This window comes from Phyllobates terribilis, unplaced genomic scaffold, assembly GCF_046119375.1.
Source record: "Phyllobates terribilis strain yellow unplaced genomic scaffold, ASM4611937v1 Scaffold_4__5_contigs__length_816908805, whole genome shotgun sequence".
NCBI classification, from domain to species: domain Eukaryota; kingdom Metazoa; phylum Chordata; class Amphibia; order Anura; family Dendrobatidae; genus Phyllobates; species Phyllobates terribilis.
The window spans coordinates 84,156,509-84,171,813 of NW_027362764.1; the positions used below are offsets into that span (position 1 = coordinate 84,156,509).

Here is a 15,305-nt window from a genome sequence, read left to right on the forward strand (position 1 = left end):
TGTACACTGTGCTATTTTTTTTTTATGCAGCGTAAACTGACATGCGGTGGGTGTTTGAAATCCGCAATATGTCAATTTCTCTTTCAGGTACGCTGAGTTTTAGTTGCGGATTTTCACCACAGACTGGTGAAAAATCTGCAGGTAAAAAACGCACATGCTGCAGAAACGCACTAAATGCATGTAGTCCGCACATGACTGTATCAATGAAGACTAGTCAATGGCAAATACTAGGAAATGTCAAAAATAAAGCAGATTTATTTAAAACATGAAATACCAAAAAAGAGACGAAAAACGCAGCATCAAAAAACACAATAAAAATACATGTAAAAAAATGCAAGTAACCTAAAAGGTGCAGAAATTCTAATTACTCATTCAATTACTCATCGTGGGAACATAGCCTATCTGTTACATCCATCCAATTGTAATGATTGTGCGGGTGACAAACAATAAAAAAAGGCATTTGGGGCCATACTGCAGCCGCTCCATTTGGCCTTATCCTTAGACACGCTCTAGTCTTCTCAATTTGTGGCATGTGTCCAAATTTGATTAAGGACGACAATTTCTCATGATACAAATTATATACATTATCTCGACATGCTAACAAAACACTCGACAGGATACAAAGCGCATACAAACCATTAGGTGGCCACACATAGCATAGACATCACCCAACAAAGTACCACAAAATCAATTTTTGAGGATATGTTAAACCATGAGAAAAAGTAAGTAAGGTCTCATCAGTACATGTACCCCAGAGGGTGCATGCCATATAATTAGGGATAACCACATGTTCTCATGTAATGCTTGTCCATTTTGGATATTTTTTTTAAGTCTTGGCATATTATCAAAAAACAAACTCTCGGCCACTTTCGTTCTAACCCTTCCATGGTCTCCCGTAGGTCTCTACAGGATCTGGCTGTAGAATCTCACTGCGCTTGGCATTATAGACGCCTTCAGAATCCTTCTTCCTTTAAGACCCAGCGGCGACCTCTCTCCTGCTGCTCATTGACACACCCTTGCCTGGGAGTTAAAAACACTCAGTTTGCTCCAGGGATACGTCTATATACCTTTGTGCAGGTTTGGAGCACTGGTAGTCGGCTAGCTTCTTCTCTGGTGCCCTTGGAGGACAGTTGGCGTTATCTCTCTGTTGTCTGCTCAAGCTAAGTTTATCCCCTTTGTTTGTCTACCTTGTTGTCCTTAGGTTGTAGTGGGACCTGACCAGTGCTCACCCCTCCACCTCCCTATCTAGGGCCAAGCTCTAGGGACATCCATAACTTAGGGTCCTGCTTGGCGATAGGTGTGGAACCAATATAGGGATGGTAGGGTAGGTAGGGTGATATTATATTTGCCTAGGGGTCTCCACTCCCCCTTTCCCTAATGCTTGGGCTTTCTCCCCCTCTTCCCTTCGTGTGGTACTTTGTCTTTCCCTCACCTTGCGTGACACTGACACATTACAGAGGTTTCCACAACTTTTTCTGTTGGAAATGAAACAGCTTGTCATTACCTAAAAATAACATATACTCGCCTAGCAAACCCCTTCCGCTTGTCTCATAAGGTTGTCTGGGGCCCCCACAGGTATATTTGCTTCCTCCTTTTGGCAGGTTACGGCATGTGACCGCTGCAGCCAGTGATTGGCTGAAGAAGTTACATGTCCATATGACCTGAAATAGATCCGCAACCTCAGATCACTTCATACCCAAGTTTATAAAAGACCATAGGCATGGAAACAGTCTTTCATTAATAAATCACTTTTATTCTGCCTCTGTCTGAGCACTGACCTTCCAAGCAAGCCTGTGTTTCTTTCAACTTTTTATCCCGTGCAATCTGGAGAAAGCGGGATAAGTGTTTGAAGCTCCTGATTTTCACTTTTGATGACGACATGATGAATAATGGGTTTCCGTCTTGGTCTGTATCTTCAGACTTCACCGAAGAATCACTGAAACGACACAATGCCGAGCTGTAGTCATATGAAATCCATCACAGCTGGGAGTCTATATTGTGCAGTGTATGTGGGACATATCCATCCGCTAGACAAATATGTGACACCTCCAACGTGCCAAAGTGTCTATCTACTGCCCCAAAATGACCCATGTATGCTCAATGCAAAGTGATGCGCCAACGTTCCCTTATTATAGATATTGTGCATTGTCTTGGGGCCAAATGTAGCATAATAAAAATCTGGGTGACATAGAAAACAGGAGTCCAGACTGGACACAGTAATGACTGCAACCATTCTGGAGCCATGACGCCTGTGAGACACATACAAATACTTTACTTTATAGGTTATATATGTACAGTTGCATGTAAAAGTTTGGGCACCCCTGGTCAAAATTACTGTTATTGTGAACAGTTAAGCAAGTTTTAGATTAAGTGATCTCTAAAAGGCCTAAAATTAAATATGACACATTTTCTTTGTATTTTAGGCAAAAATATATTTATATTGTCATTTTTTACATTTTATAAATTACAAAAAGTTAAATCGGCCAATGCAAAAGTTTGGGCAGCCTTGCAGATTTATGTGCTCAGATAACTTTGACCAAGGTTCCAGACCTTAATTAGCCTTTTAGGGTTATGACTTCATCACTATCAATATCATCGTTAGGAAAGGCCAGGTGATGCAAAAAACCCAGCCTCCTCTAACCTTGTGCCAAAGAACAGAAGCCACAGAAGCCATAGGTTCTTCTAAGCTGCTGGCTTACACTCTGAAAATGAAAATGGTGGAGGCCCTCAAAGCAGGAGAAGGCTATAAGAAGATAGCAAAGCGTTTTCAAGTTGCCCTTTCCTCAGTTCTAAATGTAATTTAGAAATGGCAGTTAACAGGAACAGTGGAGGTCAAGATAAGGTCTTGAAGACCAGGAAAAATGTCAGTGAGAGCTGCTCGTAGGATTACTAGAGAGGCAAATCATAACCTCCGCTTGACTGCAAAAGACCTTCAGAAAGATTTAGCAGACTCTGGAGTTGTGGTACATTGTTCTACTGTTCAGAGACACCTGCACAAATATGGCCTTGATGGAAGAGTTATCAGAAGAAAACCTCTCCTGCTTCCTCACAATAAAATTGAGCATCAGAAGTTTGCAAAAGAACATCGAAACAAGCCTGATGCATTTTGGAAACAAGTCTTGTGGACCAATGAGATTAAAATAGAACTCTTTGGCCACAATGATCAAAGGTATATGCGGAGAAAAAGGGCACAGAATTTCAGGAAAGAACATCTATCCAACCATTAAGCATGGGGGAGGATCAATCATGCTTTGGGGTTGTGTTGCAACCAATGGCACGGGGAACATTTCACGGGTAGAGGGAAGAATAGATTCAATTAAATTTCCACAAGTTCTTGATGCAAACATAACACCATCTGTAAAAAGCTGAAGTTTAAAAGAAGATGGCTTCTACAAATGGATAATGATCCTAAACACACGTCAAAATCCACAATAGACAAAGTCAAATGGCCCTAGCTGAAGGTTTTACAATGGCCCTCACAGTCCTCTGATCTAAACAGCACTGAAAATCTGTGGCTCAACCTCAAAATAGCCGTGCATGCAAGGCGACCCAGGAATCTCACAGAACTGGAAGAATTTTCCAAGGAAGAATGGATGAAAATCCCTCAAACAAGAATTGACAGACTCTTGTCTGGCTACAAATAGCGTTTACAATCTGTGATACTTGCAAAAGGGGGCGCTACTAGGAACTAACCATGCAGGGTGCCCAAACTTTTGCTTCAGCTCATTTTCCTTTTTGTAATTTATAAAATGTAAAAGATAGAAATATACATATTTTTTTGCCTACAATACACAGGAAATGTGTCATCTCTAGCTTCAGGCCTTTTAGAGATCATTTCATTTTCAAATTGCTTAACTGTTCACAATAACAGTAATTTTGACCAGGGGTGCCCAAACCTTTACATTCCACTGTATTTACATACATATACAATTCTGGACAAATGATTTGAGATTGACACAAATTTGGGATTCATGGACAAGCCACAATTACAAGGGACATCCAACCCCAAATTAATCAATTTAGGACCCTAATTAAAAGAAAAACAGTATATATTCTCCACTGTTCCCGGTAGTGACGTAAATTCATGTGCCGGATGCAGCCAATGAGCGCCTGCTCGTCAACCGCAGCCTTTACGATTTCGGCACAATGGACGTCAGCCCTAATGTAATATGGATGAGCTGGAGCCTAAGAGTGGCGGCTCATCCCTGGACAGCGCTGCTTAATTATGGTCCTGAATTGATTAAACTGTCAATGTCCAATAGTGGACAACCTCTCTAAGGTACCTTATTCCCGAATTATTATACAAGGTCACCCTGAAGATTTGTGAGTGCCAGCCAACACAGTTATTCAGTTAGTGCAAAATCAGTAAGAGGAGCAAAACCAAGACCCCCCATAAACAAGGGAGGGTGCAGTGTCTCCCAATTAAGGCTATGACAAAAAGATTTTACAGGGAGTACCAAAAATCCTCATTTCTCAGGGGCTTCATTGAGAGACACAGGAACCATTGGACATCCCAAAGCAGTCCCTGGGATGGAAAACTACCACCAGTTAAGCATAAGGAAGAATCATAGGCAAAACAGGCTCAAAACTCAGTTGTCTACAATGCGACACTAAGCTAAACTGAATAGCTGGAGGCTGGTTGGCTGGGTAGAGGCTGTTGGGGTAAGAGTTGACTTTTTTCCCAAGATGTATTCTTAGTGTCAGCCTCCAGGTGGCAACATATTACCCTTGGTTTCTTTGTCTCCCAATGAGGTGCCTGAGAAATGTATTTATTTTTTAAATCCTTGACAATTTTTTTTTCATATCAGTCTGCATTGAAAAAGACAGAATTAAAAATCTTGCAATTTTTAAACTGGCCAGTGAACTTTTTTCTAGATTCATACTTCCTGTCTTATTAGGAACAGTTTTCAGCAGGCTCTTCATCAGCAGGCATGATTACCATGACAGGTAACACTTCTATACACAGCTGATAATGGGAGATGCACCAATCACAACAGGCGATATCATAGCTCCCCCTCCCTTCATAATGAACTTAGCACACGCGCATTAGATGTTTCGAGGTAGGATCAGTGATTTTTCAATACAGCTAATGTACATGTGTTGTTTCCTAAAACAAAAGGAAGTTTAAGTGTAAAATAGCTATAGTGGCCATTGTGAAAATTGCAATATTTCACATTTTTAATATTGATTGTGACATGTAAAAATAATGCATTACCAAAGGAAAAAAAATAATTATATATATATACATACATACATACATACATACATATGTATATATGTATTTATATATATTTTTTTCTTTTGGCAATGCACTTGTTTTACATGTCACAATCAATATTAAAAATTAGAAATATTGCAATATTGCCCACTGGAGTTTATATATATATATATATATATATATAAATATATATATATATATATATATATACAAACAGAATTAGAAATCTTGCAATTTAAAAGGCAAATCTTAATAGGGATTTCTGATGACACATTCCCTTTAAGCTGGACAGAATGTCAGACATTTAATTCACAAAGAAAGTCCTCTTGGCTCGTTATTGAGCTTTTTATGTATTGCAACTTTTTTTTTTTTTCTCGGTCTGGCCTCACCTAATATCATAACCAGATCCAAATGCCGATGGCTCCAAATTGGTTTTCCATTCCAGAGGTTCTCTGAAGACAAACTCTGCCTCTTCTGGATGCCGGGAGCTGAAAGGCTCCACATACTTTATGATGTCGTTTAGCAGAGCTTCATTCAGAGGTGTGATTTCCAGCTTGCCAGTTCCAGAACCAGCGCTTGTCCACTGAGCCGCTCTCGTCAGCGCCACGCCCATTGGAACGGCTGCTTTTTACGGGGATGTCACCTTTTAAAAGACGTGTAAAGACACGAGTGAGACGGACTGCCAAGCGTTATACACAGATAAAGCAACGCAATTACTCATCATTGTACACTCACTGGAAAATAGATATAACATTATTCTAATGTAGGAGTTACTGATGCTGCACAGAGAATATAAGGCGACACCTTCCTCTGTGCCCAAAATGCACTTTTTTAGGCTATTTACACCTTTTACCATATTGATACAATTTACATAAAAAGGTGCAATTTGTAAAAATGGGATTATTTGTATTGTACTGATTTAAGGGGGTTGTCGGGTGAAAATAAGTTATCCCCTATCCACAGGAGATGTGATAACTTATTGACCTGTGGGGGTCCGATCCCCGGGTGTCCCTCACCGATCAGCAGAAGCGGGAATCTTTCTACCCCCAATGAGGCACTTTTCTCTCGGTTACAGAATGGAGCAAGAGTTGATCATTTATTCTCTATGGGACTGACAAAAAATGCAAGTGCAGCGCTTGGCAGCGGCGGTCAAGTAAGGGATAAAAGTCCCCTGTTGCAGCAATCGTTGCTGGTTCAAGTGGTCCTACCACCGATCGATAAGTTATCACCTACCTTATGGATAGCTGATAACCTGTTTTCACCTGACAACTCTTTTATTGAGTATTATACTTCAGAGCTGTATTTCCAATTCTACTGGTTTTTAGTGGAAATAGTCAATGAGCAGGTCATCACATGATAAAAGTGAGCTCCTATAATGCAGTGGCAGTTTGACCAGCATCACATTATTATACAGAGTCTGGTGTAGAGATGTCATACCCCAGAATGCAAATCAGTAGATACAGCTCTGTGCAGACCACATTGGTTTGGACCTCCTTGGTTCCATTTTTTTTTTCTCATAATGAAAAATTTTATTGTTTTAACGATGAAAATTGTCTCTTCAGAGGAAGAGGACTAGAACTCTAGCGCCACCTATTGGAAGCAGCAATCCTAAATGTCACTATCAACTCGTTAACAAGCCTTGCCATATGACTTAGGATAAAAGCCAAACCAGAATCCCAATTTGCAGACACAGTGTTTCAGGCTATTGCCCCTCATCAGTGCAAAGTATGAGATCTGATTTGGCTAGGTGAGAGGCTCTGGACTGGGGTCACATTTCTCTTTGTGCAAGGATTGTTAAGGAGTCAATATGGACTTTTAAGAACACTGCTTCCAATAGTTGGCGCTAGAGTTCTAGTCATCTTCATCTCTGGTGAGAAAATATGCATATTTAATTTCCCAGAGGAGCATGCAAGGCCTATAAGTCTCCTCACTCTGACATGCAAGGCTTGGCTTGTCACTCTCAACTAGGAGAAATGCCCTTAGACCCCATTGTTTACCGGGATATACAAACGTTTGGGTCCATTTTTAATTGAATTGTAATCTATGCTGTTAGTAGTGAATGATTTCCTGAGACCCAAGTCATTGTGGCAAGTGATTGCCTCCAGTCAGCTCCAAACAGGATCGGCCTCTGCTGGTCCTTCTGATGGATTAAAGGCCCGTTGTTGTGTCAGAGCCTGAGCTCACTGAAGGATCCTCTGGTACTCTGATGAGGTAAGCTAGCCTTACACATATGATAGCTGACAGCCGAACACTCAATCAGCCTTCAGATGCCTCTCCGGACTCCCCCATACACATGAATCCTCGGTTTGGATGAACGTTCATGTTTTTTCAATGGGGAAAGAAAGAGAAAGCTACTAATTGAAAGTGAATTTCCCAGAATAAAAGGGTCGAGAGTTAACATTCAAGCTGGCCGAACCATATCTCCCCACCCAACATCTTTCATGGAGCATCGGGAGGCCTCCATACACATCTGATGGTCAATATGCCAATATCGGCGGGTTCGGACAACTTTAGTCTAATGTCTATGGGGAACTTTAGACATTGAGTCAGCAAAAAAAAAAATCACTGTGATTTCAGCTCTGAAGCCTGCAGAATTGTGAATTCAGAACTGATCTGTACAGTATGGATAATATAATGTATTTTGTCATTTTTATACAAATTTTAGATATACCATAATTACAAATATATTGTCCCGCAATATTCTGTGTATGAAAAAAATACAATCTCTAGGTTAAGGGGTGATGGTCAATACCATAGTAGTATTTGTCAGCAGATTTTACATGATTAGACATCATAAGGATGGTGTACTTATTTTGCAAATCCGTGCCAGAATGGCTGTATAATCCGGTTTTGATTGTGTGACTCTCTAATACTGAAAGGAGCATTTTACGAGTTCAGATGAAATGCTCATTTCAAGATCAGAAATGATACAGCCATTCTGACTTGGATATTCAAAGTAAGTATAACAGCCTCATCTGGTCTAAGAGATCTACTTATTAATATATACAGTTTTTAGTTTGTATTGTGACCAGTCTGACTCACAGCGATCCCTAGAAAAGCCCCGTCTTAAATGAAACGCTCTACTCATTGTCAATGGGACAGCTGGAAATAGTGGAGCCTCATTTTGGGATCTTTGGAAGTCCCAGGAGTCAGCTCTTCGGCAATCAACAAGTTATCCCCTAGCAAGTGGCGTACCACCAATGGCGGCAGGCGCAGGTACCGCCCCTGCTCGCCTCCAGTTGAAAGTAATGACGCTCCCTCCTCCATCATTCTTCCTTGCCACCTGACACATCAGCGCAGTGGGCGCGATGATGTCACTATATGGCACCCACTGCGCTGGGTTGTTTGGCACTTCAGAGCGCTCGCTGAAGAGACTGGAGCAGGAGAGGTGAGTACTGCATTATTATTTTTTAATTGTGGTGGACATAATACTGTATGGAGGACTATGGGGAGTACATTATACTGTATGGAGGAGGAGGACTAGACTATAGGGAGTGCATTATACTGTATAGAGGCCTATGGGGAGTGCATTATACTGTACAGACAGCTATGGGGAGTGCATTATACTATATGGAAGAGAAGGACTAGACTATAGGGAGTGCATTATACTGTATAGAGGCCTATGGGGAGTGCATTATACTGTATGAGAACTATGGGAAGTCCATTATACTGTATGGAGGACTATGGGGAGTGCATTATACTGTATGGAGGACTATGGGGAGTGCATTATACTATATGGAAGAGAAGGACTAGACTATAGGGAGTGCATTATACTGTATAGAGGCCTATGGTGAGTGCATTATACTGTATGAGAACTATGGGAAGTCCATTATACTGTATGGAGGACTATGGGGAGTGCATTATACTGTATAGAGGCCTATGGGGAGTGCATTATACTGTATGAGAACTATGGGAAGTCCATTATATTGTATTGAGGACTATGGGGAGTGCATTATACTGTATGGAGGACTATGGGGAGTGCATTATACTGCATGGAGGACTATGGGGAGCGCATTATACTGTATGGAGGACTATGGGGCGCATTATACTGTATGGAGCAGTATGGGGAGTGAATTATACTGTATGGAGGACTATGGTGAGTGCATTATACTGTATGGAGAACTATGGTGAGTGCATTAAACTGTAAGGAGGACTATGGGGAGTGCATTATACTGTATGGAGGACTATGGGGCGCATTATACTGTATGGAGCAGTATGGGGAGTGAATTATACTGTATGGAGGACTATGGTGAGTGCATTATACTGTATGGAGAACTATGGTGAGTGCATTAAACTGTAAGGAGGACTATGGGGAGTGCATTATACTGTATGGAGGACTATGGGGAGTGCATTATAGTTTATGGAGGTATATGGGGAGTGCATTATACTCTACGGAGAACTATGGGAAGTACATTATACTGTATGGAGGACTATGGGAAGTACATCATACTGTATGGAGGAATATGGGGAGTGCATTATACTCAATGGAGAACTATGGGGAGTGCATTATACTGTATGGAGGAGGACAAATAGACTATAGGGAGTGCATTATACTGTATAGAGGCCCATGGGGAGTGCATTATACTGTATAGAGGACTATGGGGAGTGCATTATACTGTATAGAGGACTATGGGGAGTGCATTATACTGTATGGAGGACTATGGGTAGTGCATTATACTGTATGGAGGACTATGGGTAGTGCATTATACTGCATTGAGGACTATGGGGTGTGCATTATACTGCAAGGAGGACTATGGGGAGAGCATTATACTATATAGAGAACTATGGGGAGTGCATTATACTGTATGGAGAACTATGGGAAGAGCATTATACAATATGGAGGACTATGGGGAGTGCATTATACTATATGGAGAACTATGGGAAGTGCATTATACTGTATGGAGGACTATGGGGAGTGCATTATACTGTATGGAGGACTATGGGGAGAGCATTATACTATATGGAGAACTATGGGAAGTGCATTATACTGTATGGAGAACTATGGGAAGTGCATTATACTATATGGAGGACTATGGGGAGTGCATTATACTGTATGGAGGACTATGGTGAGTGCATTATACTGTATGGAGGACTATGAGGCGTGCATTGAACTTTAAGGAGGAAAATGGGGAGTGCATTATACTGTATGGAGGACTATGGGGAGTGCATTATACTGTATGGAGAACTATGGGGAGTACATTATACGGTATGGAGGACTATGGGGAGTGCATTATACTGTATGCAGCAGTATGGGGAGTACATTATATGGGGAGTACATTATACTGTATGGAGGACTATGGGGAGTGCATGATACTGTAATAAGGCCTATGGGGAGTGCATTATACTGTATGGAGGACTATGAGGAGTGCATTATACTTTATGGAAGGCTACGGGGAGTGCATTGTACTTCATGGAGGACTATAGGGAGTGCATTATAATATTTGGAGGGCTATGTGGGAGCCTTTATACTTTTTGGGGTATATGTGGGTGCCATTATACTATTAAATGCAAGCAATTATACAGTGTGAAGGTTTGTGTGGGGTCCATTATACTTTTTGCAGGGCTAGTAGGAGCCTTTATACAGTGTGGTGAGGTGTGAGGCAATTATACTGCATGGAGGACTGTGTGGGGGTCACAGTTGGGGGATCATACGGTGTTGAGGTCACCACACTTTGCCGGGGGAGTTAGGGTGTAGTACATTAGGGTCATCGTACTGTGCATGTGGAGGGTACGGTAGAGGAATTCACTGTGGGGGTATCATTCAGTATTTGGGCGGCACTTTTGATGGCATCATACTTTATGGGTGCAATGAAAGGGAATCTAGGGCTTCAGTAGGAGGAAAATTACTTTCTAAAGGCGTAAAGTTGCGAGATATGCTCTTCTGTGACAGCCCCAAATATGTATATATTTTTTGGAGGGGGGCAATGAGAGCTTTTGCTATGGGGCTCCATGATTTCTATGTATGCCCTTTCCCCTAGCTTAGGGATAGGGAGTAACTTGGGGTTTGGGGAAACCTTTTGAAAGTCTAATAATGCAGCTAGGCTCAGGCTTCACAGTGATTTAGATCTAAAGAAAAAAAAAAAATCTGTGCAATTTATCTGCAACTTCCTATTATAGCTGCGATTTGGCTGTAAAAAGAAACACAAAGAAAAAACAATCAAATTGCAGACAGGTCCCCAACGAGCCAAATGTTGGAAAGTCATATACGACGTGCAACTTGTGTACAAAAATTTGCCACTTTGTCGCCTGTCAAGTCAAAACCTACAGATTCCAGGCTGTAATACGGTCTACGCATCACGTGAACAAAGTCGCTGCGCTGCCCCAGCGTACAACGCGATGATATCAGTCGGCATCTGCAAAATGTAAACCCGGCCCTACCGGAGTGTGTAGGAGGGGGCAGATGCAGTGTTACAGCCTGGAGGAGACCCAGGGGAAATTAGGCTGGGCACCAAATCACTAGGGGTGCGAAGGCTGCAAGAGGCGTCGCTAGTGCTGGAGATCTGATGAGAAAACCTATTGCTCAGATTAGGAGAGGTTACACTATACAGGAGAAGGTGCAAAGGTGATAGTATTACATAAGGAGGAGGCATTATTTAAAGGGGCACTCAGAAGGGAATTATTTATTTAAAGGGAAACTCAAGAAAGATATTATTTGTTTAAAGGGGCACTCAGAGGATATTACTTAAAGGGGCACTCAGGGGTCATTACTTAAAGGGGCACTCAGGGGTCATTACTTAAAGGGGCACTCAGGGGTCATTACTTAAAGGGGCACTCGGGGGGTCATTACTGGAAGGGACACTCAGGGGTCATTAATTAAAGGGACACTCAGGGGGCATTACTTAAAGGGACACTCAGGGGGCATTACTTAATGGGGCACTCAGGGGTCACTACTTAAAGGGGCACTCAGGGGTCACTACTTAAAGGGGCACTCGGGGCATTATTACTAAGGTAGGGGGAATAACACTTTCCATGCCCAGTCCACACTATGTCAATGACAACTTCTGTCTCGTTTGGTGCCTAAAAGGACAATCCTATGGCCAAAGGGTTGTCAGCACATTTAGAACTCAATGTAGAGACCAGAAAAAGAAATGCAACCAAAATTGCAACAAAGTAGATGACAAGCAGCCATGATGTCCTGCCCTGGTGCTGCCCCCTCTGTAACCACTGCAGGGACATGCCAATATCTCGCACATACCTGGATATCTCACCAGCGCCGCGCACACTGCACCACCAGCTAGTCAAAGGCTAAGTAAGCGGCGCTTGTTACCAGTTACCATGGAGATAGGATCGCGCCTGCGCGCTGAGTGTATCCAGCTGCCTAGCAACGGCAGTAAACACCTGTAGGCGGAGCTATGGTTACGGCAGGTGAATGATATCGTCGTGCGCGTTCCTCTGCGTGCTCGTCCCCGGCTTCGCTCTGTTACTAACCCGGAAAATCATGTTACTGAATGGTGACTGTACAAGACGACTGTGACCAGTCACCTGCCGCTAGTGACCGTGCCAGCCAATCAGATTCCAGCTCCCATTTTTTAAAGGCCGGTTGATAAATGAAAGAAGCAATGTGATTGGATTTTTCTTTTTGCTTTGCTGTAGTTTATGTTTGGCAGTATCTAGTCTCTCGTTCATAGCCAGCCATCACTAGAAGCCGTACTGAGAACAGCAGGGGGCGGTTTTACATGGTGGGGTCAATATTAATGACGAATTTTCTATTTCTTGGAATCTACAATAGACTGAACCAAGCAGTGCAGCCATCAATGCACAGGGTGAGCTGACAACCCTGCTATATATTATGTATGCATGTGTATTTGTATATATACATATAAATATACAGTATATATACACACACAGACGCACGCGGACATACCATTGGTGCAACCTGTGCAGCCGCACAGGGGCCCAGGAGGTAAGGGGGCCACCAACAGGGGTGGATTAAGAGTAGCAAGGGCCCCTTAGAAGGCGTGCCCCCCCCCCACACCTGATTTATCACGTGACATGTCACATGATCCCCTGTGATAGATCATGTGATAGTTCACGGGAACTTAATTTGCCACAATATTAATTGTGCTGCCTCATCTGAGAGCAGCACAATATTGGGGCAGATAACCTGATTCCAGCGATGTGTCACTTTTTCAGCTGCTTGTTGTCATTTTGAGAAAATCACGGTTTTATCTGCTGCAGATCTAGCAGCTCTCTGAATGCTGCGCTCTGTATAGCCCCACCCACACCACTGATTGGCAGCTTTCTGCCCATGCTCAGTGTACACAGAAATCTACTGATCAGTGATGAGGGTGGGGTCCTACAGAACTTACTAGTCATCTAGTGATAATTACCTTCTGACAAATCAATGATTTTATCAAAACAACACTAAGCAGCCCAGTAAGTGACACATTACTGGAATCAGTGCCTCTAACCCTACATTATGCTGCTCTCAGATTAGGTGGCAAAACCTGATGACAGATTCCCTTTAAAGGAGCTGTAAACACAAAAAGGTTTGTATTAAAAAAAATACAAGCCATTTGTGAAATTAACTTTTTTTCATTGTTAATTCACATTAGACTGTATCTTCAACACTTTTGTCAGCAGGTCTTATTACAGACTCTGAATAGGGCAGCTCTCTCCCTCTCCCTCAGCAGAAAGTCACAGCATGGTGAAAAAACGGGATCTTTTATGATTTTCTCATAATAAAAAAAAAACGACATGCAAGTCCTCCAAACTATTTTCCGTTTCTGTATAGGGGTGGTCCTAAATCTTTCTTGTTCTTTAGTTGATCACATGTCAAAAAGGCAAAGCATTTACTATGAACTCGCCTAAAAAAATATGCACTTGGAGAGTAATATCATCATCTGCATGTAAATATTCCTTGACTCTAAGGGCTCGCTCACACTGTCGTATAACACGGCTGAATGCTATGTGGTTTTTTTTTGTCGGATAGGACTCGGCCCTATGTTATATTATGGGACAGTGCGATTATTGGCATGAGAAAATAATCTAATTCGATATTCGGACCATGTGCACCCATACAAGTCTATGGGTGCACGTAAAACATTAGACTGCACTCGGATGTCATCCAAGTGCAGTCCGATGAACGCTCACAGAGACTATGAAGAAAGTAAGTTCTCCATCTTCTCCATATCTGTGCTGCGAGAGAATCGGATCACACTCAGTTGAAGCTCTGAGTTTGAGCCGAGTGTCATTAGCATAATTGGCCCTATTCTCTTGCATGAGAGAAAATATGGCTTAGTGAGTGGACCCTAAAACTGAATAGTAGTGACGGACAGGCACCTCACAAGCGGGATCCATGTAGCTCTCAGATGTCATGTAGGTAGGGCTTCATTCCATGGGGTAGAGCTTAATTTCAAGGTATATAAAAAAAATGGACTTCAAATAAAAATTAAATGAACACAAAAAGCACTAATTGAATTATTTTTTTCGTATTTATGTTTGCAGCCCCTTTAAAAGCCCTTTGAGGACCAAGGCACATATATGTCCCATAGTTTTAAACTGGAAAAAAATTTGATTGAATAAAATTTAAGGTCCTCGAAGGTTTAAGTAGGTCATAAATTCATATCAATACTTGCTCATACAATTGACCATGCCAAAAGATGAAGAAGAACAGAATCAAAAATATGACATTAAGTGGAGCACTTACAGGTATTCAAGGTGAAAGAGACCAGCAAAGGCATCGTCTCGAATGACAGTAAATGAGCTAGAATTCAGCAAGCTGAAAATGAAGACAGCAGGTTAGAAGCGAACCAGACTTTATGGTGCTCAGAATTAATCAAGCAGAATTTATTGACTGCTCTTGCAAAGCACTGAGACTCCCGCTGTGTATAGATGGCGCCGTGCGGCCTCCCGCTGTGTATAGATGGCGCCGTGCGGCCTCCCGCTGTGTATAGATGGCGCCGTGCGGCCTCCCGCTGTGTATAGATGGCGCCGTGCGGCCTCCCGCTGTGTATAGATGGCGCCGTGCGGCCTCCCGCTGTGTATAGATGGCGCCGTGCGGCCTCCCGCTGTGTATAGATGGCGCCGTGCGGCCTCCCGCTGTGTATAGATGGCTACGTGCGGCCTCCTGCTGAGTATACGTGTA

At 42.4% G+C, this 15,305-nt stretch overlaps 1 protein-coding gene across 1 annotated transcript in view; it reads right to left on the minus strand.

Annotated features, from left to right (window-relative positions):
• ODAD2 (outer dynein arm docking complex subunit 2) overlaps nt 1–12,547 on the minus strand; it is a 195,767-nt gene extending 183,220 nt beyond the window's left edge. The window contains exons 1-3 of the mRNA XM_073677585.1: nt 12,414–12,547; nt 5,608–5,861; nt 1,779–1,936 (exon numbers count right to left, since the gene is read on the minus strand). Of these exons, the coding sequence (XP_073533686.1) occupies nt 1,779–1,936; nt 5,608–5,831 (382 nt within the window). The 5' untranslated portion in view covers nt 5,832–5,861; nt 12,414–12,547. The remainder of the gene's footprint in view (nt 1–1,778; nt 1,937–5,607; nt 5,862–12,413) is intronic.
• Nucleotides 12,548–15,305: the final 2,758 nt, after the last annotated feature.